Source organism: Rhineura floridana, chromosome 2, assembly GCF_030035675.1.
Source record: "Rhineura floridana isolate rRhiFlo1 chromosome 2, rRhiFlo1.hap2, whole genome shotgun sequence".
Classification (NCBI taxonomy): domain Eukaryota; kingdom Metazoa; phylum Chordata; class Lepidosauria; order Squamata; family Rhineuridae; genus Rhineura; species Rhineura floridana.
Genome location: NC_084481.1, coordinates 136,458,908 through 136,486,189, shown reverse-complemented (window position 1 = coordinate 136,486,189; position 27,282 = coordinate 136,458,908). Strand labels below are relative to the sequence as shown.

Below are 27,282 nucleotides of genomic sequence, written 5' to 3'. Positions count from 1 at the left end.
GTTCTGTTCCATTTGGAACAATTTTACAGGGTTTATTATTGTAATGATTTTATCTGTTTTTATCATTGAATATTCTATTGTTGTAACTCACCCTCCCACCTTATGGTGAAGGGCAACTGAGAAATCAAATACATAAATAAACAGGCTGAAGCTCAATCCTGATAAGACCGAGGTGCTACTTGTGGGTGACAGGGGAAAGTTGGGTGTTGCTGACCTGAATCTTAATGGGGTAAGATTACCCCTGAGAGATCAGGTCCGCAGCCTCGGGGTTGTTCTTGATTCCAAGCTGTCCATGGAGGCTCAGATTTCGGCAGTGAGCCGGACAGCTTGGTATCAACTACACCTCATACGGAGGTTGCAACCCTACCTCCCTATTCATCAGCTCCCACTGGTGGTACATGCCCTGGTCACCTCTCGATTAGACTACTGCAATGCGCTCTACGTGGGGTTACCCTTGAAAATGGTCCAGAAACTACAACTGGTGCAGAATGCGGCTGCACGCCTGCTTACAAACAGCCGCCGCCGTGATCACATCACGCCGGTGTTAATTCATCTACATTGGCTTCCAGTTGTATTCCGGGCCCAATTCAAGGTGTTGGTCTTAACCTTTAAATCCCTATACGGTCTCGGCCCAGTTTACCTGAAGGAGCACCTCCAGTACCACCAACTAAGCCACCCAACCAGATCAGCCACACAGGGCCTTCTCTCCGTCCCACCAACGAAAACAGCTAGGTTGGTGGGGACTAGAGAGAGGGCATTCTCAGTGGCGGCCCCCACTCTCTGGAACTCCCTCCCGTTCGATCTTCGCCATGCCCCTTCCCTAGATACATTTCGCCGAGCCTTGAAAACATGGCTCTTTGGACAGGCCTTTGGGATCCCCGGGGTGGGCTAATTTCTTTATGTTGTTTTAAAACTGTCTATTGATGGCCCTAAACTGTTCTGTACTGCTGCTTTTAAAATGATTATTGTTGACTGCACTGTATTTTATTATGTATTTATATTGTATTTGAACTTTAATGTTGTACGTCGCCTAGAGTGGTTTCGGCCAGATAGGCGACACAAAAATTAAATTTATTATTATTATTATTATTATTATTATTATTATTTCAAAAGCAAAAAAAAATCTCCCAATGGAGTCAAAATTCACAATAAAATATGTTTTTATTTCCAAAGCATCAGGTACAGACATTCCTCCTCACTGAATTGTGTTTTTGCAGTAGTTGAGGCCATGTTTACATGAGCTACTCCTCATTTGATATTTTAGCATTATAGGGGAAAAACACAAGTTGTCCATGTAACAGAAGGTGGAGATGTGTCAAGACCCTACAAGTGGGACTCGTTTGCTTAGAAACTTCTTAATGATAAAAAATTATTATTATTATCTTTATTTATACCCCGCCCTTTTTCCAAACTGGAACTCAAGGCGGCTTCCAGATAAAAACAAGTACACATCATTAAGAACCTATAAAAATATAAAACATATAAACATATAAAATCAGCATTAAAACATTTGACAAGGGGAAAGGCTGCCTCAGGAGGTGCTGGGCTCTTTGTCACTGGGGGTATTTAAGTAGAAGCTGGGTGGCCATCTGTCAGAGATGCTGTAGTTTCAAGGTTCCTGAACTGAGCGGAGGGTTGGACTAGATAGCTGAAGGTTGTATCCAAGACAGTACCAAGTTAAAATCATTTAACAGTATACCTTTTTGGCTGGTGGAATGTTGTTGTGTATGGGAAAACCCAAGCATATTCCCAGAGATTGTTGTGCAACAGATTGCACAAGAAATCTCCTCCTGCCCTTAGCAATGGGTATGCATGTGCTTCATGCACTGTCAAGAGAAGGAGCCAGTTGGGCTTGTGATGGATCTTGAGTGGGGCCACTTCTAGGCCTCAGCCCAGTGGCTGATGCCAGGGCTGGCCACCACCCACCTAGGTCTTTGGCCAAGGGCTTACCTAAAAATAGCCTGCGTCAGGGTGGGGCCCTGCTACCCAACAACTCCTATGTGCATTCCCCAGACGGTAGGCTGGGGAGGGAGGCATCATGCTGCAGGTGGGCTGCCTGATCACATGATCCTTACCCTATGCCTTGCCAATCTTAACTATGGCTGTAATCAGTGGAACCATAAAGCTGTGGCCTTGATTTCCCCAGTCTTGTCTTTATGGCTTTTGCTCCTGGATTCTTGTTTCATGTGTATTGAGCACAATTGGCTGTTCTGCAACAAGCTTTCTCTAGTGCAACTGTTGCATTGGATTCCTTTGTGGAGCAGCCTTTAAACTCTACCAAAGGGCTCTTGAACTAGTGGACTGAGAATGTTGGATATGGCCCTATCATCTCTTTCCATGCTTCTGTGTCATATGCAAAGCTCTCCAGTATCCCCCTACCTTCCCAAAGTATGTTGGAGAGCCACTCAGCAGTTCATACAGCCCTGACTCTGATGTTATACTGTCTCTTCAACTGACATAAATACAGTAACCCAACCTTGCATTATTTATTTTTATTTTCCTTATATACTGCCACCCATTGTGTCCACTATCTCCATTTTAATCACATCATTGATTTCCCTATACAAAAACAAAGGTAGATCTTGGAAGGAAAGGGCCGTCTTGTAGCAGCTTCCTTCAGAGTATAGGACCAACAATAAAGATTTATATTATTCATTAAGTGTCTCCTGGAAGCATTACATAGTTAAACATTTTCTTGCTTTGTTTTAGTGCACTTGGTAGCAAAATCAGATGTGTGCATGTCTGGAATTTATTTCATAATGAAACACAATGGCTAAGCTGTCAATTTGCTAGTTTATTCCCACCCTTCTGGTTTTTTAACTTTTCCTTTAGGAGCGTAAATGGAGCGATTAAACAGTAGTATTGCAGAAGGCATAATAGCCAGGCCTGTTGCGGAAATATTTCAGAAGAAAGTGTGCTTGTTTTCAAATTAGAGAAATGAAGCATACCATTTTTTTATTATAGTTTCATCAAATTGCCCAGCTCTGGACCCATTTAAAAACATAAATCTGGCAGTGCAATGAAACTAGCAATTTCTCCCCTGTTCCAAATTGCCAGAGGAGATACCCATGATGTAATGAGAACTTTTTTTGTGGTGGTACACACTGGTATGGAGTATCAGCTCCTCTTTATTGGCTGCCCATGGCAACCATTTTATGCTGACTCCTACAGCACCATTTCATTTTGTTTTTTTTACCACTGAATGTAGTTATCAGTTTACTTGTTTTCAAAAGCTGTCTCTCTAGAGAAAATGGTAGAAGAATTATAACTGAAAATTTTATTATGTTCACCAAGGATTTCCAAAGCATGGTAGGAAGGCTCAGATGAGCTAGTTTCCAGGAAAGATGTTATTTCTTATCTGCTACCTCATATGTGTTCTCTCTCCCATACCTCATGTACACTGCCTGTTCTGGGTGACTGTGTTTCTATTTATGAAAGTGATGTTGCTTTCCTGTGGCCGCTTAAGGTACCTTCATACTCTGCTCTTTTCCTTTGATCTCTGAGCAAAGGCAGCTATAGGTTCTGTCCATGAGCCATCTGCTATTCAGCATAAGGAATTTTGGAGAGCTTTTAATTTATTTTTACTCACTGTGCTAAAGTCTGGGAACCCCCAATCTAGATTTTTTAAATATCCTATTTATTATGATGGTGCTAATGGGGTCAGTTTCAACATTGTCAAGGGACCACACTGAACATTTCTGCCACCTCCACCTGTGCTGGATCATTCTTTGTCAGCACTTGTAAAGAAAATTCTACTTTGTGATGAAGAAAGCCAACAGAGAAGAAGAGTGCGGTATTCACTTAGGCCTTCTGTGTTTTCCATTTGGAATGGCAAAAACAGAGGCAGCATCAAAGGTACCCAGGATTGCTGCACCATATAAGAAGCAAGATACAATTTTAGCAACACAATTGTCATTTGTCGGTTTTAACAATGACACTTAGTATAACATATCTTTATAGCCCTCAAGAAACAGGCAACTTGTGTTGTTATCCCCATAATGCTAAAATATCAAACGAGGGGTAGAGGAAATTGTAATTGCTTCAAAATGAGAATACCTAGAGTATTTTCACAAAAATGAAGCCCCAAGTACTGGAATGAATGACATGACCATCCAGAACCCATTTGCCTTTTGGCAACCCCACCACTTTGGTCTTACTGTAATTCAGGGCTCATTTTTGTAAAGTGACACCCACAAAACGTACACCGAATGTCATACATGAGGTCAAGTGTACAACAGGTAAGGGAAGGGCTTCAAAGGAACAATTGGGAGGTTAAAATGAACTCCTGATTGTTCCTTTGCTGGAGCAAGGCACAGTCCACCCACTCATCAGCTGATGGGGAGTGGGAGTTTGCTTTGCTGAAGAAGGGGGAAGTGGTTTCCATTCAATGGAAATTGCTTCTCCCTCCTAGCGTCATTCTTTAAAAGAGCAGTGTGAGGATCTTTTTAAACATCCCTGCACTGCTCTTTGAGCCTCTGAAACTTGAAGGCTTAAAGAGGATGTTCACAAAGGGCTGTTTGGAAGCCACACACTGTGTTTCGAAGTCCCAACATTCCAGGCTTCAAAGTACAGCATCAGCTGACATCACGATGCTGTCAGGTGATTGACAGGTGGACGTCCCAGGCTATCTCTCAGATTTGGCCCATCAGGGGCCGGGGAGATGAAGATTTAGTTCCCTGCCCCTGTTATAATTAACAGATAAGCCTTCCTCCTTACAATATTTTCCAAATTTGGAAAATGATCTTCTCGTATGTCTGCATGCAGGAGCACTGGGATTTTTTTGATTATCATTTTTTGAGGGGGGAGCAGGCAGAGAGATATATGCAGACGTATGCCTCACTTATGTAGATATTAAACAATAGTGGGGCCAACATACAACCTTGTGTTAGACCCCTGAGCAGATGTATGCTATGGCAAAACATGGATTGTCTCCCCTGGCCATTTCTTGAATGGTTCTTATTGCTAGCCCTGAAAGTGTTAAGGACTGAGCCATTACTCTCAAGGATTTCAACAAGATTACAGTGAACTGGGTTTTTAGTGTTATCAGGAATAAATGGTCATTTGCATGAATGCTGCCCTTCAAGTCTTTCAGGATCTCCCCTCTCCCTCTTCTCTTTTGCAAATATAGATGCTCCACAACAAACATGTGATGGTTCGTGTAGGAGGAGGATGGGAGACATTTGCAGGGTACTTGCTGAAACATGACCCTTGCCGAATGCTGCAAATCTCTCGAGTGGATGGGAAAACCTCCCCGATCCAGAACAAGTCTCCAACCATCAAGGAGATGAATCCAGACAGCTACTTGGTTGTTTCTGCCCATTACAAAACCAAAAAGGAGATTAAGTGAAATTTTCATTCAGGACTCTGTATATGTAGGCCTACGTTATCTTCTTCAGTGTAATCAAATTAGTTGGTGCTTTAAAAGGACTTCTGAAAATTACATGCAGACTGGAAATGGCAAGCCATTTTGTGGGTTGTTGAACTGTAGAACTATTTATTTCTAGTACTGTTCCTTTTTATAGCAAGTTACCCTTGATAGGTTTAATTACTTCAATCTGATTTTAAAAAATAGACATATATTTTTACCCAAATTATTACTCTATGAATGTATTCTTAGAATGACTTAAACACTGATTCACATTAAAGTAATAAAATGTGATCTATTTGTATGAGAAAATTTCTGATTCTCAATCATTTGCCCCAGTCCAGAATTCTGTGTCGCTCTGTGGCAGAGCACATGATTGGCATTCAGAAGGTTCCCAGTTCACCTCCAGCTGAAAAATAAAATAAAAATAAAAACTGGGGAGCGGATAATGGGAAATATCTCTGTCTGAGACCTTGCAGAGATGCTGCCAGTCAGAGTAGACAATGCTAGGCCAGATAAATAATTTGACCTGGTATAAGAGTTTTCTCTGTTCTTCTGACACGCACTGTGAACTCCTGTGTTTATAGCTGCCTCATTCATGGATGAGACCTGAATTTTTTAAATGTATTCTTCTGTGTACTCTCATCTAATCTCTCCTCTGAAGTTAAAGGGATACTCTTATAGTCAGGAGAATTTCATACTCGCATCAGATAGCCCTGTGCCTATCAGCAGTTGCTGTAACAGAATGTTCATTACAGAAGAACGACATACATATCGATTGTGTGCAAACCGATGGAAAATACCTGCTGTTCTTAACATCTGTGTATTGTCTTAATATGCAGCCTTTTCCATTTTGGCAATATATGTGTGGCAGTATAGTCTGCATATAATATTTTGGTTACCAAGTTGCACATTATGGAAGGAGTAGACAATATTTGCATCTTCCAGCTGTTATTGGACACCCGTTCCCATTGGCCTCAACCTGCATGACCAATGGTTAGAGATGATAGGAGCTGCAGTCCAACAAAATCTGGAGGGTATCAGGTTGATCACTCCTGCAATTACACCAAGAACACCATGACTTTCCTTATCCTCTCTCTTTTCCCCTCTAAATGCTGCCGCGGGATATGGGCTGCTAGTTTGATCTGGGAAACAGCACATTGGGTAGGTGCAGTTAACCCTTTACCTTCAAGCCATTTTTTTTAACTGTTGAAAAATCTTCCCACGTTATTTGCTCTGTGAAGAAAAAATTGGTACAATTATCATGGCTATTTTTTCCTCTCACAGAGCAGACAGCAGCTTAAAGGGAGGACAAATTATATCAGTTAAATGGTGGATATGGGGAACAAGGTTAAGCATTCTTTTTCCTTGTGCTGCTTCACCAATCAGATTCAGTCCATCTCACTTAGGAGTCTGCATTTTGTTAAAAACAGTATCAGGAAATCAGTAACAGATTACCAGTCTAATGTGTAACTTAGCCCTTAGTTCAACCCACAATGGAGGGATGGGACTTGGGCCTCTATGCCGTGTTCATAGCAAATGTTATCTGGTGTGAATATAGATCTACATGTTTATTGGTTAATCTAATGGTTTAGCTAGCCTCATTTTGCTTTTGGAGGAGAACAAAGACCATCACACTGAACGCCTTGCTTTGGGCAGCAGATTCTGGTTCAAATATAAGGGGAGGGGAAGTTTGTACTGACACCACAGCTGCCCATATCTGCTGCCCTGCACACACCCCTCAGGTGTCAGCAGTAGCAATGGTGAGAAAAGACGTATGTCATGTGTGGTATTTCCAAGATGGCACTGCATGGTCATCAAAGTTGTATTAGGACAGCACCCATTTGGAGCCACCATCCATCCTCCAATCATGGACAATTTCTTAAGTGGCAGGTGTATGGGGATCTCACAGTCCCCTCACACAGTACTCCTAACACCACTGACACTATTGAAAAGCAAGCTGTCTAAAGTAGAATCAGCAGAGGGGGGAGAGGCATGCATTAGGTGGGTCAGAAGACATTAATTACATTTCCATTTGGGCAAGACACAAGCTAAAGTTGGCTCTGACATGAATAGGGAGAAGAGTGCCTTGAATGTATAACAGGGGTGTAGACCTCTAGAGGTTGGTGGGACTACCAATCCCATCATCCCTAGGCCATTTTGGATGGGAGTGATGGAAATTGGATTCCAACAACATCTGGGGGGCCACATGCCTGAAGTACAGAGTGTAGGAGCTTGAGACAGGCCAACATTGTGGAGTTATAAACATTCCCAGTCTCACAAACATGTTTCGTTGCTTTAAGTTACAGTTATAAGCCCAAGGTGGTTCATGGCTGTTTTTCACATTAGGATCTATAGATACTGATCAAGCCATTCCTGTGTCCAAAAAGGGATAGAAACAATTTATCAGTGAGTAACACATTCATCTGACAGTGGCTCCAGGCCACACCTCTGAAAATAGTTGCTGAATTGCTATTATTCATATGCCAGGGTAACTTAATTGCTATACATCTTTTTGACAAAGGAGTGCCTCCTGACAATCATTCTACACCAAGGATGGGAAACCTGTAGCCCTCCTGTTGCTGTTGAACTACAACTCCCATAATCTTTCCCCACTCGGTCTGATAGGAATTGGAAACCCAACATATGAAGGGCCAGAGCTTCCCAATCCCTTTCTGAAACTTTCAAACTTAACATGAGAATGCAATCACCTTTAGTAATAACTCATGTACCTGTTATTTGGGTGCTTGGTATTTGCCTTTAGAGTACCCCTTCCTGTCTGTCGTGCATGGAGGACACAGTATAGTCTAAGGCACTGATAAGACACATATAGGCAGTTATAGACAGTTATGTGATTGTGGAATATTCTTTGCCTCTGGATTTAGTTATGTTTTTGAGCATAATGAATAAGATATGAAAATACTACGTGCATTCTCTGTAGACAAATGGTGGGGAGTGGTTAGGTTACACATCTCCATGATATATAGGAATGCTAAGGTTTGGTGTACTGGTTTTGCTAATTTTCTTTGTCTATACTTGATAACTTTTGTGCCTTTCCTAGAGAAATCATTGTTCAAGGATTATTTGAATGATGACTGTTTAAATTTGATCTGAAATCACATGGTACATTAGAAATAAACAAATAGTTTTAAAAAAATTACAAACTCATTTGTTCTTTGCAACATATTGTCTTCTTTTGATATTAACTTACATATCTGAAGTGGATGTAAGATCTTTATTTTATTTATTAAATTTTTATCCCGCCATTCCTCCCCGGAGCTCAGCGTTGCACGATCTTCATACACCTTACTTGTAAATCCCATAGATTTTAGTGAAACTTGCTCCCATGAATATGCACATTTCTGAAGGATATGGAAAGGGCATGATTTATCCACAGCTTATGTGTTGCATTTTTTTTTTACTATGAACTCAAATTCTCAGGACAATGGAAGCAATATCCTCACTTGCAGAATGCTTCTGAATACGATCCATCTACTCAGAAAGTGCTGGTCACCAGTTTGTTGGGAAAGGTGGAGGAGACAGAGACCTGGATCAGCTTACTGGGCTGCACCCAGACCAGAAGATGTCTTTATCTTGGCCCCAAAAGAGCATTTGGGGGAAGTAGGGCTGCATCTATTGTTAAAAAGCTGTGTACCCAAGTAACCTTTAAGGGAAGAGTGATCAGAGCAAATATGTTTAATAATGGGATATAAAGTTGTAATTCATAGTCTTGCTCTTACTGAAATTAGATATACTTGCTCCTGAAAATGTGTTTGAATGGGGCATAATTCAGCATTAAATCCCTTTGTACATAAGTAACAGCACAACTAGTACCACATATACACTTCCAAGACTTCTCTACAATACTGTGACTTGTTACATAAAGCCACTCACTTCTTTCTTCAAACACAAAGTCCACATTATTTAAGGCTCTGAAAATCAAAAGTAATCAGGCTTTTGTAGTATGACAACCATAATATTATGAGAACCATAAAAAGTTCATTCAATGAATGCCCAAGAGCTTGTATACCCATGTACCAAAAGAACACAGTGATGCTGTTATGCAGTTCATGTAAAATGTCCTTACAAACAATTCTCAATCCAACACAAATCCCCTTCTTAGAAGGTGGATAGCAGTAATAAAAGAACAGAAGCACATGCAACTTAATCCCCAAATTGGTTGGCACTTTAATAACAACTTCTCTTAGCACCATCCTCTTGAAGGATGCTACCTAGATATGCCAAGTGTTATTCCAATTTACTGGTACATTGGTATTCCATCAGGAAAAGCAGTAAGTATGGTATGAATGCAGCCAGCAACACAAACGCCCATAATCATAATGTTTGAGGTATCGGTATTTCACATGACCAGACTTTTTGCACTACATTTATTTAAACAACGGAAACACAATGAACAAAAATGAAGGCAGACACTAGACCCTCTCTTGGAAGATACAACATTAGACAGCATGTACTGCTAATGAGTGAAAGGGAGGTGGTCATAACCCAATAACTTTTCTCTTCAAAGCTGGGCCAAATGCATCACTGCCAACCTAAACACGTGTTATTTTTTGGCAACAAAGAGAAAACATCCCATTCCTAGTAAAGGTCCTAAGCATTTGGGCAGTTTTAGTTGTAAATACAGCATAGCTTACATAAATCAATGCACAGTTTGACCTATAGAGAAAAGGCTGTGGACATTTATTACATCACTGCACTTCTGTAGGCTAGAAAACAAAACACACTTCATTTAGAAGGTTAACTCAGCAGAATGTTGAGAGGTTTTAAAACTGCACATTACTCCCAACTAAATGGGATATTTTATTGTTGGGAATTGTGTGCTCTTTTAAAATGATTACTACCTATCACAATGCCCTCAGATGGGAAAAGTCAAGCAACCCATTTAAGTAAGACAAAGTTCAATTATTTATGCACAAACACATCCTCCCTCAGCGCCACTACAATTTGCATATAGTTTGGATTTCTTTTGAACTTTTTTATTGAGGTAATTTTTTAAAAAAGCAGCAGCAGCAAAGCATGCCACCTTGAGGACACCTAAGAAACCACAAACTATTTTAAACACAAAGAGTAAAGGCAAAACCATCTTCACATCTCCTCTTATGAGGTGATTTAATGCCTTTAGTTATCTTTAAAGTGGTTGCATGAATACTCCATATATTTGTTTGGGACTACTAATTAAAATAAATATATAAATCAAGTTCCCAAATGCATTGGTCAGAAAGCAGAACATGTTAAGACACTTCATCTATCTACCCAATTCCCATGGCTGGCATCATCCAATAATACCAACACAAAGAGAATTACATCAGGCAAGTCTATTTTGCCTAACTGTATTTTAAGTGAGTCACAATCACACACCCTCCATGCTATAAATAGGACATATGAGAAATGGCAAAATAAGTCACATAAATATATTTATCACAGTTTAAGTAACCATCATGTTTTAAAGCATTTTTTAAATGCTGGATGAATGTTAAGAAATCAGTTTTCTTCAAGCATTTACTAGGACTTACCAGAAAAAGTTTGCATGTTCATTTTTAGAGAGAAATCTCACCACAAGATAGCAAAATATCTTTAGCTGCTGTCTTCTGGTTCGTTCTTACAAAATATAAACCAAAGTGGAAAATCAGACACATGACTGTGTCTGTCTGTGTGTTTCCTATTACAAAATGAACAGTACTTCAATACTTGAATTTCTGTATTACCCTCACAGAGATAGCATTTATAGGAATTACACAAGGAATTTCTTACTTTATGGTGACATTTCTCTTAAAACATATGAATTCACCCTTAAAAGGCACAAAAGCTTCCATCCCTAAAATACTTACTCTCAGATAAGCCAAGGACTTCAGCAAGTTTAGGCCAGAGCAAGGGATTCGAAGACTGGTTTGAATCTTACAAGCGTGGCATTTGGGGGGGGGGACTACACAGTTAAGTATCTAGGGATATTTTTAAAAGTAGAGTTGATTTCCCTAACAATCAAGGCAGGAAAATTTCATTTACTACATATGTATCTCTTTCACTATCAGGGCCCCCAAATATGTTAAGACATGCAAAGCTATACAATGTGGCAACAGAACTAGTAAGTGGCTGGTTTTGGCCATCTCTGCTGTGCATTGTGAGGTTTTGTCTTGAAAATATCCTTAGTGCACATCTTTCACCTGCCCTACTACAAAGGCAAAGTCCTGCTTCGTAGGCAAACAACGCCAAAAGCCAAACCATAAACAAGTGCCACTCAGCCACGAGAACTGGCAAGGGATTGGCCACAGGATGTCTTCTTCCCTCCAGGAGGTGCATGTGAAGTTATCCAACTTGCCACTAGGAGGAAAGAACACAAAAAGGTCAAGAGCCCATAGCCTTGCTTCATTCAAGAGATCTTTATCAAGACCAAGAGCTTAATTTAGTTCCTCCTCACAAAACACAAATCTATTCCTTCCTATCCAGTTCATCAGCTCTTGAAGGACCACTTTTAGATTATGCAAACTCTATGATAGGGGACCTTTAAACTGACACAAAAGAAATAAAAGTACTTGGGTTTTATTGGACACCATAATAATTTTGGACCATCAGGATATGCATAAGAAACTCCTGAATATCTTTTTAAAAACTTAATATCTCTCAGATTATCCTGCTCAAACTCTTAGGTCAGGGGTTCCCAAACTGTGGTCCACAAGCTTCACTTAGGTGTCTGCAGCATATCTGAGGTTGAAGATGGGAGACTGCACATCCATCGCATTAAATATTCATATTTATTTGTAACTGTATGTGTAGTGCTTCTTTTTCTTGTATTTTATTGTATTACAAATTGTAAAATAAAGCACAAAATGTCATATAATAAAAGAAGCAATACAAATACAATTAAAAACCATACAGCATCTAGCACAGAATACTACAATCACTGCAACAGGCAGAAAAACCATTAAGTGGTTTGCCAAGACCCTCAGCAATTTTCAAGTGGTCTGTGGGGAAAAAAGTTTGGGAACCACTACCTTCGGTCATTCAGTGAGGCCCTCTTGTGGGTGCCACACACTCCAACAGTTAATGAGTATCTGGGGCCCGGCTTGAAGTGTGGTGGCACCCACACGGAGGAATATACTTCCCTGGAAATTAGAATGATGCCAACAATTGGTTCTTTTAGGGGCCTCCTTCAGACTTTTTTTATTATTCAGCCAGTTTTTTTCAGCGTATCATTGTTGGATGTTGTTCCTGCTGATTTTACAGATGCATTTAATGTATTCATATTGTTTCAACTCTGTATTTATTCTTTTTTTGTACACCCCATATTTTCAAGTAGTGAGAAGTTTATAAAGTCTTTAAATAACTATTTTCTCATTGTAACAACTGCAGCTACCATATTTTATTTATTTATTATTTGATTTATATCCCGCCCTTCCTCCCAGGAGGAGCCCAGGGTGGCAAACAGAAGTGCTAAAAACACTTTAAAACATCATAAAAACAGACCTTAAAATACATTAAAACAAAATAACGTTGAAAACATTTTTTAAAAAAAGTTTAAAAATATATTTTAAAAAAGGGTTAAAAACATTATTAAAAAAAACATAACAAGCAATTCTAACACAGACACAGACTGGGATAGGTTTCAACTTAAAAGGCTTGTTGAAAGAGGAAAGTCTTCAAAAGACACCAAAAAGATAGCAGAGATAGCGACTGTCTAATACTGAAGGAGAGGGAATCCCACAGGGTAGGTGCCGCCACACTAAAGGTCCATTTCCTATATTGTACAGAGCGAACCTCCTGATAAGATGGTATCCGCAGGAGGCCCTCACCTGCAGAGTGCAATGATCAACTGAGTATATAAGACGTAAGACGGTCTTTCAGGTATCCTGGTCCCAAGCTGTATAGGGCTTTGTACACCAAAACTAAAACCTTGAACTTGGCAAATGGGCAGCCAGTGCAATTCTTTCAGCAGCAGGGTGACATGTTGGCGATACCCTGCCCCAGTGAGCAGTCTCGCCACTGCGTTTTGCACCAGCTGCAGCTTCTGAACCAACCTCAAGGGCAGCCCCACACAGAGCACATTATAGTAATCCAGCCTGGAGGTTACCAGTGCATGGACAAGAGTGGTCAGGCTATCCCAGGCTATTTATTGACTGATTGGAAATGTCACATGGCTCCATCTCACTCCTAGCCTGACTGCAGTTTTTCAGATCTGAAATGAAATTGCTATGCAAGAAGGAAAGCATCAAAAGAGATGTGCGTTCCTTGTGCTAAATTCCTACACAAAAGCACTTGACAAGATACAGTTGTTTCTAAAAAGAAAGGCAGGTCATTCAATGCAATCCCATGGATTACTTTAAAAATTCAATGCAATCCCATGGGTTACTTTAAAAAGCGGGATGGGGGAGGGGAGAGAGAGTACTGCTTATTTTATGCATACTGACTCTTAGTCCACCTCCTTCAGGTCCAGGTCCTGCAGATTCAAGACGTTTCTCCATTTCTTCCTGTTTCCTTCTCTTCTCCTCGATAGAAGTTAGATTCTTAATACCGCGAGATGCAGCCTTTAGAAAGCAGATGGGACACAACAACCCCATGACAATTTATTTTTTCTACAGTAATGCAATGATTACAGTATTGCAACAAACTGCTTTTTAATATATTTTAAATGTTCATTTTTAATGTTTTTAAATCTTTTCAAAAATGTTTTTAAAGATGTTTTGTATTAATATTTTTTTAATGGTTATTGTGTTTTAATATATTTTGAAGTCTGTTTTTATGGTGTTTTAAAGTGTTTTTAGTGCAAATACAGCAAATACCTTTTCCATTCTGCTTTAAAAAAATTAAGTACAGGTATGTACAAGACTGCTCTTATTCATAAATCTCAATTAAACTCATGTAATTATATATCCGCTAAATTCATGTGTACAGCTGGGGTATCCCATATGGCACCCCACAGGACATCCCCTTTGATGCTCGCCATGTAATTATATTTCCATTAAATTCATGTATACAACTTGGGTACCCAATATGGCACCCCACAGGCAACATGGCATCTCCTTTGGTGGCCTCCAATGCCCCTTGACACTTACCTTGCACACTGGCTGGAAACAAAGTGTAGGCCTCAAGCTACCCCACCCACTTCCTTTCCTTGACTCAGAATCCTCTGAGGCCCTTGTTGGCCCAAAGGCATTCTTCATAGGAAAGGAAAGAAAGAGGGCAGGACAGCTGCCTTTGCAAGACAAATCACCTTTCAGATAAGGAACCCTGTGGTTACCTGGTAAGTTTGTGGGAGAGGAGACTGACGTGTGTCTGTCTGTCTGCTTTGCCAGTTTTAATACCTTTTTTATTTGTTGGGGGGGGGGTTAGCCAGCTTGTTTGTTAGCTTGGGTGGATGTAAAATGTATGTTTTGCGTACTTTGGGATCACAGAATCATAGAATAGTAGAGTTGGAAGGGGCCTATAAGGCCATCAAGTCCAACTCCCTGCACAATGCAGGAATCCAAATCAAACAAAGCATTCCTGACAGATGGCTGGACAGCTGCCTCTTGAAGGCCTCCAGTGTCGGAGAGCCCACTACCTCTCTAGGTAATTGATTCCATTGTCGTACGGCTCTAACAGTTAGGAAGTTTTTCCTGATGTCCAGTCGAAATCTGGCTTCCTGCAACTTGAGCCCATTATTCCATGTCCTGCACTCTGGGATGATCGAGAAGAGATCCCGGCCCTCCTCTGTATGACAACCTTTCATGTACTTTAAGAGTGCTATATCTCCCCTCAGTCTTCTCCTCTCCAGGCTAAACATGCCCAGTTCTTTCAGTCTCTCTTCATAGGGCTTTGTTTCCAGTCCCCTGATCATCCTTGTTGCCCTCCACTGAACCTGTTCCAGTTTGTCTGCATCCTTCTTGAAGTGCGGAGACCAGAACTGGATGTGCAGAGACCAGAACTGGATACACATGTGTGTGCATTTCTCTGAGCATCATCAATTGTCCTTGCTGTGAAAGGGGTATTTCGTGGTACCCAGGACATCTTCTCAGTTTTTCAACTGTGCTCCTGACCCTCAAAAGTTTGGGAATCACTGGTGTACAACAAAGAACTGTAATAGCATCTCTGTGTGAAAACATTATGCATTACCTTTTCCAAACTATAAACAACCCAACCACCCTCAAACTGCCAGTAGTAGACCTGGAATGTATGGAGGAGAAAACCTGGCAAAAACAAATTGTATTTTGTGACCTAGAAGGCTGGGACTCTCTGACCTGATCATTAAGGGAAATGATGGTAAGAACAACATTCAGGGGCTGAAAATACCATAATAAAAAATGAGGACTTAGACAGGTCTAAAGGGGAAGGGGGAAAGCAGGGAGGGCTTTGCCAGGTCAATATTTGTTTTATTTTAAAGGAGTGATTCCAAGAGGGAGGAATGTGGTTTGAGGAGGGCAAAGAAAAGGGGCCCATTGAAAGTCTGTGCCCAAGGACCTCCAGAAACCGGGAGCCAGGCCTGAATATACTACACCATGCTCTCCCACTACATTTACCACTGAATACCTTTAAGGTGGAAAAGAGAGATTAGTTACCAACTATTTCCAGCAAAATGTAATCCTGCTATGAAATTAGCGATTATCAGGAGTGATGACTTAATACCTTTATGGCAGGTTAGTGGTCACAATTTTAGTGGGTCTGAAAGTTACTGGGAGAGGGAGCAATCCTGGAGATTGAGAGGGGTATGGGTTTCCCAGGCTAAAACTGAACCGGTGCCCCAAGGTTTGAAGCAGTGCTATGGGGAAGAGTCTTAAGTCAGTGATAGAGCATCTGCTTTATATGCAGAAGGTCCCAGGTTCAATCCTTAGCATCTCCAGATAGGGCTGGTAGAGACCCCCTGTGTGAAACCCCAAAGAGGTGCTGCCAGTCTGAGCGAGATGGACCAGGACCAGTGCTCTGACTCAGTATAAGGCAGCTTCCTATGTTCCTATATCAAGAGCTTTAATGTTTGGAAATGCTAAATGGAAACTTAACATTGCAAATTCACTCTCCACCCAAGTGCCATCTTGAGGACAGCTAGAATTAGAACAGGGCATCTGCTATGGCCTCTTCTAGGAAGGGCTCCAAGAGTGGATCACAGCTTGTTTGATATTTTGCGTAGCAATGCAACTCTTTTATAGTGACATAAACAGTGAAAAAGTAAATGTGACACATGAAGACTAGCAACTGGATCTCCAGCATTCCCAGGATGGCTCGGCAGCTCCCCACCTCCAGAGCATCCTGTTTTGGGATGTTCTGCTGGCATCCCACCAGTGACATCCCTACCCATCCATTCAGTGGGCAGAAGAGGGAACCCCACACTGAAAGTGATGCATCTCTCCATTGGCAGTGGTTAATGAGAGACCAGCTTACCAGGAGAGCTGAATAAAGGGTTACCTTTGCCCAATCCAACACACACACACCCCAAGCCTGGCACAAGGGTGGTGGTAGATTGCTCTGCCCAGCTCTAGATTTCCAGCATTATAGAATCACAGAATCGTAGAGTTGGAAGGAACCATCAAGTCCAACCCCTTGCTCAATGCAGGAATCAAATTAAAGCATTGCCACCTCCTACTTTCACACCACGTAGAATCATGAAAACTAACCAGCCATGAAGGCCTTCAGGTAAGAACTTGCAGAGTGCTTGTTCCATCACCACAGTTTTTGCTATCTTTTGTTCCTCAAAGAAGAGTGTTGTGGAGTGACAACAGTCGAGCACCTCCCACAACCCAAATCTACTGAAACTGGTCTGTAGGCCAAAGCTCCACTTGCAACTGTATGAAGTCCTTTTTCCTTTCTCTCTCTTTTGCTACTTCCATCCTACCCACAGCCTTTTTATTATGTGTATGGTACCTAGAAACTATTACTGGATATTAATGCAAGTTGGGTGCCTAATTCCATAAATATTAACTTTAAACCCCAGTCTCCACACAGGGCAACCCAGGAAAAGCCAATTGTACCAGCTTTGATGTAACTGCCAGAAAAGATCAATTTATCTATTATTCACGTTCACCAAGGAAGGAAGGATTCTAGTAAATCTGTGTCCAACTCCAGGTTACCTCCATTTGCCTTTTTTCTGCAGCTTCTGCAAGTTGTCTTCTTTTCATTTCCTACAGAAAATATGAGAAGAGAGCCATTGAAGAAGTTATTTCACATCACCTTTACCGGGGGGGGGGGAGAAAAGGCCTTGCCAACGGTTTTGCAACACAGTACATTATTTCAAATTGTTGAGAGCTGGAATCAAAGTGTCATGCCACAGTTCTGCCTATGACTAACTCTTTCCTAGTTGTTAATGAGAGATCTAAGTGTGCTACCAGCCCAACCATTAGGCAAAGGCAGGCAACAAAATGAGGCAATTTGTGAGCTTCAGGGGCACATTTCAGGGTAGAAGATTACTGGAATTCTCTTCATCCCAGTATCTGACTGTGCATTGGTGGGAAGAAAGAGGAAGACATTTAACAAAGGGACGGGGAACCTGACTGCATGCCAATCTAGGATTGTGATGTGGCACTACAAATTCTCTAATAGTGGCTGCATGACGACACTCTTACATTTTGATTATATGTAATGATTATCATGTTTTTAACCCTGCCTTCTTCCAAGGAGCTCAGTGTGCTTTCAAGAATCTTCCCCATCCCCATGTTACTTCCACAACCACCCTTAGGCTCAAGGTCACCCTCCATGGCTGAGTGGGAATTTGAACTAGGGTCTCCTCAATCCGAGACTCACTCTTTAACAACAATGTTACACTGGCTGTTATTTCAGAATTTTAAAAATTAAATAATTCCTAGCATCAATCTAAGCCCCGCCATTCAAAATCCTGGTCGGGTGAGGTACATTTGATATTTTCAACCAGCCATAAAGCATACACCTCTTCATATTCATTGTCAGATTACAAATACAGCACACATTAAACCAAGGCTGTGGAGTCGGTACGTCAAACCTTCGACTCCGACTCCTCTATTTTTCTACTGTCCGACTCCTTCATAAATGGCAAATGTATATTAATTTTTCTGTCTGACTCTGACTCCTTCATAAATGGCAAATGTATATTAATGTATTAATATTAATATTTTAATATTAATATTAAAATATTAATTTTATTTTGAAGTTGGAGTCAGTACATTTCTACCGACTCCGACTCCACCCAAAATTGCTTCCGACTCCACGACTCTGACTCCACGGCCCTGCATTAAACCAGACGTATCATAACTGAAATTTTCCCCAACTTTAAAATATACAACGATCATCATTATTACCTACATTATCACCAGTGTCATAATTATCGACTGCCATTATGTATTTCTTCAGATAAACTTCAGCTATTAATTATGAAAGGCTATCAGCTGGATGTTATGCTCAATATTTTAGGGAGATTTGATACAAGTGATCTGTGGAATCTTTTTTCCTTGACAGCTGCCATCTGTTGATGTGCACTAGATGCCATGGTGTGACTTCTTTTGATATTTAGCACACCTCTTTAAGTAGCACTTTCTGCTTTCAGGCCTGTGCACACATTTATTTTTCTGTTTATCAGAAAAAGATGTTTAATTATTAATGCAGATGTCTTATATGTATATAGCTACAAGCTATCTGTCAGCATCTAACCAGACACAGTTTAATTCAAAGCAAGGAGAAATCTAATCAATTAACTGTACAATCCTAACTATGTATACATAGGTCCTATGAATTCAATGGGTTTTATTCCCAGGTAAGTGGGGTGAATTCTAGGTTTATCTTAGCTGCAAGGTAATACAAGGAAAAGATACAATTCTATGTACAATGACTGCGAAGTATAGCTCTCTCAAGGTGTTAAAAAAGACACAAGGGTAAAAAGTGTTGAGGTGGCGCACGGTTGCACCCAAGTGTCAGCTGAACATGCTTTGCTCCCTGGTACACCAGGAATTTGTGATTAAACACACTGGATGAAAACTGGAGTGAACTGGCAGAAATCTTGCACTGATCAAACACTGGTTAGGGCACATAACTGCGCAACTATGTGGCGGTGAAGGTGATGAAGTAGATCTGCTTCTTCTTTACTAACCATCCAATTGAGCTCTTCAGACTAGTTCACAGGTTACTGGACCTCAGAGAGTTTCCCTGGACCTCTTCAAGACCTGCTGTGATGGGGTTTTAAGACATTTTGAGGGTAAAATTGCTCAGCTTCATAGCAATCTTTATGCCATAGTCCAGTGATTCTCAATCGGTGTACCCAGGCACACTGGTGCGCCCTAAGAGGTGGCTAGGTGTGCCTCAAATATTATGAAAGTATATTTTAAAAATGAGAAGAAACCCATCTTTATAGGGTAAGTAATAGTTTTCTATAGTTTATTTTTATTCATAGTTTAAAATATATTAATATATTTTTAATTTTGTACACAAAGTGCGCCAGAAAATTTTTATATGTTTTACAGTGCGCCGCGAACCAAAGACGTTTGAGAACCACTGCCATAGTCAATGCAGAACCATGTGAGGTGTCTAATGCAACATCTGACCAGATGTTATGGGATCAATTTCAATGTATGCAACTAGAGGCATCTTCAGATGCAGCTCTGCATCTGCACACATGCCTCCTTGATCTCCATCCCTCATAGTTAAAAAAATCTAGCTGGCAGGGCACAGCTGGGTGGGTCCAGAGTGTGGTGAAAAGTCATTATGCTATGGAATGGTGCCCACTGCTTTGAAAGAGGTCATGATGCACCCACCCCTAAAAAAGCACACCCTGCACCATCTAGTTTGTGATACTTATCAACCTCTTTACCCTGGCCTTTGACACCTGAGATGTATTATACAGCCATGAGAGTGGCTGTATGCTGTAGTCAGCATGGATTTTTCATATTCTGCAATGTTAAATTGAAAATACCCCCATGCCATTCTGCTGCTTCCCATAAGCACATTTCAACACAAAACCTTACAAAACTCAGAAATCCTTGCTTAACAACCCTCTCAGTTTTCATGGCGATACACAAAACACTGAGAGAGAATTGAGAGTTCAAAGTGTAAAACAAGAGGAAAAAAATCCAGACCCGTTGGACTTTTTTCTATCAGTGGTCTCATAATTTGTTGAGATTAATTAAAAATCAGCCATGTTCACAGGGTACCTGCAATCCTATTTCTAATCTTGACACATACTTTGACCTTCATCTTCTGCAGTTTAAAAGTAAAAAAAAAATGCATGACTGATTAATTTAAGAAATTTAACACTGATGTTTATTATAGCGCCAGGCATGCTCAGTAAAAACAGTCAGTGTTCTAACAGCCAGACTCACAGCTGTTTGGCTTGGCTAATCAGGTGGCCACACCCACGCCAGCCAATTATCTCACTTTAGACACTCATGGTTTCCCCCAAAGAATCCTGGGAAGTGTAGTTTGTGAAGGGTGCTGAGAGGAGAATCCTATTCCCCTGACAGAGCTTCAGTGGCCAGACTGGTTTAACAGTCAGCCTTTCTTCTAGGGATTCTGGGGGTTGTGAGGAGAATAGGGCCTCTTCTGCCAACTCTCAACAACTTACACTTACACTTCCCAGGATTCTTTGGGGGAAGCCATGACTGTCTAAAGTGAAATAAATATCTGGTGTGGATGTGGCCAGGGATGGCTTTGGTTTAAATTTGGGTGGGAGACTACATGCACCTGCTGTAGAATAAAAAGGTGGGGGAAACCCTGAAAAAGAATGATACTGTTCACAATGTTTTCCTTTTGGAAAGGGGTTTTCCCCTTGCCCTGTGCCTGCCTACCCAATCTTCTCCCCTTCCCCTTCCACCCTACCCCTACCCTCCTCCTCTTCTCTCCCCCTTCCCCCTCCTCCCCCTCCCTGCCCTTCCCACAGGTCAGCTTCACCTAAGCATAATTGTACAGGAGTAAATCCCACTGAACTCAAGAAGCAGGCAAATGATATCTGCCTTTTCCCTCTCCCTCTCTTTCCCCCTCTCCCTCTCTTTCCCCCTCTCCCTCTCTCCTCCTCCTCCCTTTTTCCTCCCCTCCCCCTCTTCCTTCTTCCTCCCCTACCCACTCCAGCCCTCCCTCCCTCTTCACCTCCTCCCCAATGGTCACCTATCCTAAGCAAGACTGTACAGGAGTAAATCCCACTGAACTCAATAAGCATGCAAACGACCAAACCTTCCCTCCTCCCCTTCCCTGTGGTCGGTTTCACCTATCCTAAGCATGATTGCAGGAGAGTAAATCCCGTTGAACTCAATAAGCATGCAAATGATCAGTCCATCCTCAGCAAACTTGCACAGGTTCCCATTTCTTACCTCCCTGGTTAAAAAGCAGAGTAATTCACTAATAGACAAAAAAACTTACGATTTAACGATACCTACAGCCAACAGATAATTCTATCAAACATTAAAAAAGGAGAGAAATTGGGTGGCTATAGTGAATGCACCAGGGGAGCAGGAGACCTGAACTCCTCTCTGAGATATTGGACTGCCCTACAAATTTGTCAAAATGCAAGAACAATTTGGGTTGGTCTTTCACAGTCCAATCCACTTCCTGTGTCGCTTGGAAGAATTTGGTAACATATGCCTCTGAGCATATGGTGACTGGTGGCAACACCTGCAGTCAGCTCAAACAACAGAAATAAGACATGTGCTGTCTGATCTTGTTTTAGCAGAGAGGAAGCAACAATATTGATATTAAGACAGTTGATACTGTTCAGATAGTCACTTTAAATATGTTTCATTTAGTTTGCAATTTTAGTCAAGTTTCCTATAGTAAATTATTTTCTTTTGCTTCTGTTTGTGTGAATATGTGAAGTACAGCAATACTTGGCAAAATTTACACTAAAGAAACTCTAAACTCTGTTTATAGCTTCAGCATTGGCCCAATCTAAACTGCACACAGAATTTCTACTAGCCAAGTAAAATAGCTTGGCTGTCTTGATTCATCTATACATGTTAATAGTGGAGACTGAATGTGCCTAGAAGAGGACAGATATACTGGCTTATTGCAGGGGTCAGTAACCTTTTTGGATCAGAGGGCACATTTTGAATGTTGAGAATCATCTGGGTGCAAGTCACAAAATGGCTGCCATGGGGGGCATGATATAACACAAAAATAGAGAAAGTACAATCATGGTGAAGTTTTTTCATGATTGCATTTCCATACTAGGAAAAGCTTAACCTGCTGAATTTCTGCCTGCCATACTAGAACCACAGCTGCTCTTGCTGAGTTCTGGTCATATATATCAATCTTCACCCATCACTGCTAACAAGCATATAGTTCTGGATCCTAGAGGACTACAGGCATACCCCGCTTAACGTCGCCTCGCTATAACGTAGCTCCATATGCCTGTATTTCTCCAGAAACGCAGCAGAGGCTTTAGCGCGTGGGGGTGGAAATAGATGCGATCGTGCCACCGCAAATCAACTGGGAGGCGTGATCGCGATCAGCTGGGAGGCGCGGCAGCACAGCAGCAGAGGCTTTGGAGCGCGGGGGTGGAAGTAGACGCGATCGCGCTACCGCAAATCAGCTTGGAGGCGCGATCGCGATCAGCTGAGAGACACGGCAGCGCAGCAGCAGAGGCTTTAGTGCGGGGCTTTGAGGCTCCACATGAAAGAGAGGTAAAAAAAGTTTTAAAAGGTAGTGCTTCACTTTAAGGACATTTTCAGTTTACGTACTCGCTCTGGTCCCATTGAGTACGTTAATGCGAGGTATTACTGTACTTTATTATACTGCTTGGTCATTCACTTTCAAGCCATGCTCAGGCATTTGCCTAAAGGTAGGGAAAGAGGCACGGGCAATCACTTGAACATGAATAGAACTACTCACACAATGAAGGACCCTGCTTGATCAGAGTTTCTGTCTCTCTGGAGGGCTCTACTCATCTTCATGCAAATGCAAGCAGAAGCCCCCTCCATACATTTCCTGTCAACATGGGAAGGTCAGGGACTGAACGCGAGGAGCTGACATGCTTGGGGGATGTTGAAGGCAGAATTTGCAGGTGCACCAATGCTCCCATTGTCACAGTTAAACATGTTATGTTCAGAAAAACACCTGGACATAGCTTTACTTACAAATACATCAAAAAATAAGGCATATCTATAAAGACATATCCAGCACACAGTTTTGCTACTTTAGCAATAAACTAGAGGTATAACATACAGTAGGGCCCCGCTTTACAGCGCTTTGCTTTACAGAGTTTTGCTAATACAGCAGTCTCAATTAGACGCAATTAGACTAAAGCCCCACTCATATGGCGCTTGTTCCACTTTTACGGTGGTTTTCGAGCATCGCGCACCATTCTATTCAATGGGTTCCGCTTTACAGCGGTTTTCGCTTTACAGCGGGGGTCCAGAACGTAACCCGCTGTATGAATGGGGCCCTACTGTATAATACCTAGGCAGAAAGGCCATTTATGAAATTGGGTTTTGCACAGCAGGAATGTTCTTTTTCCTGTATGGACTGTGCACAAATCCCATTCTCTCACATCTACAATACCAATTCCCAAGGAATGGCTCTGGAGCTTGCAAAAGAGCAAGTGAGTTGAATTAATGTGGTCAAACTTATCAATATACACATCTGTACATATCATTAAAGGGACTCAAACTGCATCAAACTACTCATGGGAAAGAAAACATTCCTTTAAAATCAATTTGAGTGTACCATGCAGCTTGACTGGAAGAGAGGTATCAAGTGCTGCTCCATGGGTTTGGAGAGCCAGTCTTGCTAGTAATTCTGGGGAAGCAGATCACTGTATCTGGAGACAAATGATATTTTCTTCACATCTACTGTGCTGGTGTCTCTTGGGATTTTATGAAATGAAGCAAACTCACTTGGAGTGAGAATACAGAGAATGATCATCAGGGCTGTGGAGTCGGAGTCATGGAGTCAGAAGCAATTTTGGGTGGAGTCGGAGTTGGGATAAATGCACCGACTCTGACTTCAAAATAAAAACTTATAACATTATAACAATATATGGTAAATATATCATTTAATACTTATATTTTATACTTTTAAAAAATATATATAAATTCACAATGTCAAAGAAGCTTCCCATGAAGTCAGCTGTATTTGAGCCAGGGCTGTGGAGTCGGAGTCGTGGAGTCGGAAGAATTTTTGGGTGGAGTTGGAGTCAGACAGTAGAAAAATAGAGGAGTCGGAGTCGAAGGTTTGGCGTACCGACGCCACAGCCCTGATGATCATGCTTGCAAAGGTGACAGCTAAGCTACTGGCAACTGGGAGCAACTGGCAGCTTGTTTTAAATTTGGGGGCCACTGTAAAATAAGCTGATGGTCTGGGAATGATTTCTTCAAGAAAAGGTGTCCCTTACCAAGACAGCTACTGTGCTGCTTATAAAGTGGCTGCCTGCTATTCAACTATACAAAGAGTTCAAGTAAAGCAACAGTAGCGACTTTCATCCTCTAAATCTTCTGCCCCAGACTGAAAGGGGAATCTCCATTCCAATTGTGGTGAGGACATGAAAGGATAAGCCTGCCTTCCATGTGCGTTGCCTACCTAGTAAGAATTGGACTTAAGTGAACAGAACAAAAGACTTCCACTTTTTGAAGAAAGTGTTTCCTTACCAAGTGGTACAGAAAAATGCCAGAGCCTGGTCCAACACAAATGCCAAGCAGAACTTGGGAAGGGGAAGAAAGAAGAGTCCATGTCCATCTTTCCTTGCACATCATGTAAAAATAGGACCAAACTCTCAATTTGATATTCTGGAGGGAAGCTACTACCATTGCAATAATATCAAGAAATCAATTGATCTAGATGTAATCCCAGCAAATCCAGTTGCACAACTGCCAGTGATAACAACAGGTCTCTGAATATGAATTGTATGTATTTTACTGTTCTACAGAACATCCAGTTTGCCAGTAGCTGGTGTTCTGTTAAAATAAATATACACTCAGGATGTAATACTATGCATACTTACATAGGAGTAAGCCCCACTGAACACCATACATTTAAATCATATTTCCTCCCTGCCCCACCCCCAAGAATCCTGGAAACAGTTTGTTAAGTGTTATTAGCGTGCTAGGAATTGTAGCTCTCGGTGGGTGGGGGTAAATTACAGTTTCTAGGATTCTTTGGCTGGGCGGTGAGTGCTTTAAATATATGGTGTGTAGGCATCCACTGTGGGGCTTACTTCCAAGCAACCATGCTTAGGATTGTGCCTTTGGTTAGCTATCCATTACACACGCCCCAGAGTGTTCTCATACCAGCACAAGCACAAGCATTTTCAAAGCAATTATAAATGCATTTAATGAATTATAAATAATTTAAACACCCCAGAACTACACATCTGGTCAAACAGCTCACTCATACCTATAATAACAGCCTTAACCTACGAAAAAGGTCTTTCCCCAGCAGGAGTTGTACACTCCATGCTTTGTTCTCCCTTTGAAAAGAATTTTTAAAACTCACCACTCCTAGCGTGCCCTCTCTGTGTAGGTACCTGGGAAGGCTGGTGTATGCAACTTCATGAAACTTTGGGTACATTTATAGTTCAGACTCTTCTAGTGCATAAAGGCGAATAATCACAAAACAAGCACATTTGCCTAGATGTGAATTCTATTGAACACAATGGGATTTACTTCCAAGGAAACATCACACTGGCTGGCTGCTAAACATTTAGGGGGTCTCTTAAATGTTTTTAAAGGCTGCCATACTATAGCCATTTACCTAGAGCAAGCTCTGCTCAACTCGAGAGGATTTACTGCTGAGTATACACGTATAAGATTGTGCTGCCACTTTAAAAGTTCTGCTTTCCGTATTTTCTTGTTCTGGTTTGTCATTTTATCCAAAATGAACGGGGAAGAAGGGAGATCGCCCGAATAAGCAAAACACAGTTTGACAGTATTAAGGTGAGCACGATGAACGTTTTGTTTTCATCCCTGAGGGATAAAAAATAGTTTCAACACTGTTGAAGACTTGGTATAGGAATGGCGAAACTTGATGCCTGGGGACGGCAGGCAAAAGTTGGGGCGTAGATCTCCAAAAGGTGAGCGAACAACTACAACTGGAATGGCCTTAATACAATGGAGCCGGAAAGGCAGGGGAAGATGGAGGAGAGCCGGGAGTGCGAGGTGGGGCAGTCGCTCGAAAGCCAGGCGGAATGTCCACGCTTACCGGGTCGGGCGTCTCCACCACATCGTCGGCGGCTCCCCCCATACAAGGCAAGCAGAGCCCCATCCCAGCCGTTCCGCCAGCCCTGGCCGGGTAGGGTCGACGCCGGAAAAGCAGCAACAGCAACAACCCCGCCCCCGTGTCCCTTGATCACCGAGTCTCTCTCCGACGCTCCCACAATCAGGGCTGGCTTCCGCTGCAGGGCAAGGCGGAGACGGCGCCACCTGCCGCTTCGGAGTCGGAAAAAAAGGCAGCCCGTCGGCGGAGATGGATACTGTGGAAAGGGAGAAATAGTACGTGTGATGATGATGATACCTCTGGATGAAGTCCGAACGCCAGACGTAGCAGAAGGGAAAGCAAACTTTCTCACTGGGGAGATAAATCCATCAATCCCTGGAGTCAGTCTGCATGTTGTAAACACATGGCTGAGCATGGAAGGGGCTCTATTCTCTATAGCATTGGTCAGAGAGAAATAGACACACTTCTGACTAAGGCTGCAATGCAATACACACTTACCAGTAAGTCCCACTGAACCCAGTGGAGCTTACTTTTGAGTAGACACCTATTGGATTGAAGCCCAACAGCACAGTCCTAACCATGTCTACTCAGATGTTAGTCCTATTGAATTCAAGCTAAGGTTGCCAGGTTCAGGGCCTGAGACTGATCCTTTATCTTTAGGAAAAGAGAAAGTCAGCCAAGTGCAGGAGTTCTTGCAATATTGTAATGGGAAAAACCACAAGGTGGAATTCTCACTTTCCCCTGCAGAACTTTTAAAGATACAGAAGACCTCTTGGAGGCCAGGCCTGTTTCACATGCTGTGCAGATTTTTTTCTGTTTAGATCATTTGCAAGCTC

General features: G+C 41.8%; 2 protein-coding genes across 4 annotated transcripts in view; one reads left to right on the top strand and one right to left on the bottom strand.

Annotated features, from left to right (window-relative positions):
- GAS2 (growth arrest specific 2) overlaps positions 1-6,587 on the top strand; it is a 208,598-nt gene extending 202,011 nt beyond the window's left edge. For both annotated transcript variants that reach the window (XM_061610615.1, XM_061610616.1), the window contains exon 8: positions 5,129-6,587. In XM_061610615.1, the coding sequence (XP_061466599.1) occupies positions 5,129-5,347 (219 nt within the window). In that variant the 3' untranslated portion in view covers positions 5,348-6,587. The remainder of the gene's footprint in view (positions 1-5,128) is intronic.
- Positions 6,588-9,529: 2,942 nt separating this feature from the next.
- Positions 9,530-26,682, bottom strand: SVIP (small VCP interacting protein). Of its 2 annotated transcripts, none has more exons than XM_061610618.1 (4): positions 26,432-26,682; positions 17,419-17,469; positions 13,789-13,905; positions 9,530-11,704 (listed from the first exon to the last, which is right to left on the bottom strand). In XM_061610618.1, exons 1-4 carry the CDS (start codon positions 26,492-26,494, stop codon positions 11,690-11,692), a joined length of 246 nt encoding a protein of 81 aa, XP_061466602.1. In that variant the 5' UTR covers positions 26,495-26,682; the 3' UTR covers positions 9,530-11,689. The 2 variants fall into 2 exon arrangements, with proteins under 2 accessions (XP_061466602.1, XP_061466601.1); XM_061610617.1 differs by lacking the exon at positions 26,432-26,682 and adding an exon at positions 25,727-25,905.
- Between the last annotated feature and the right edge of the window lie 600 nt (positions 26,683-27,282).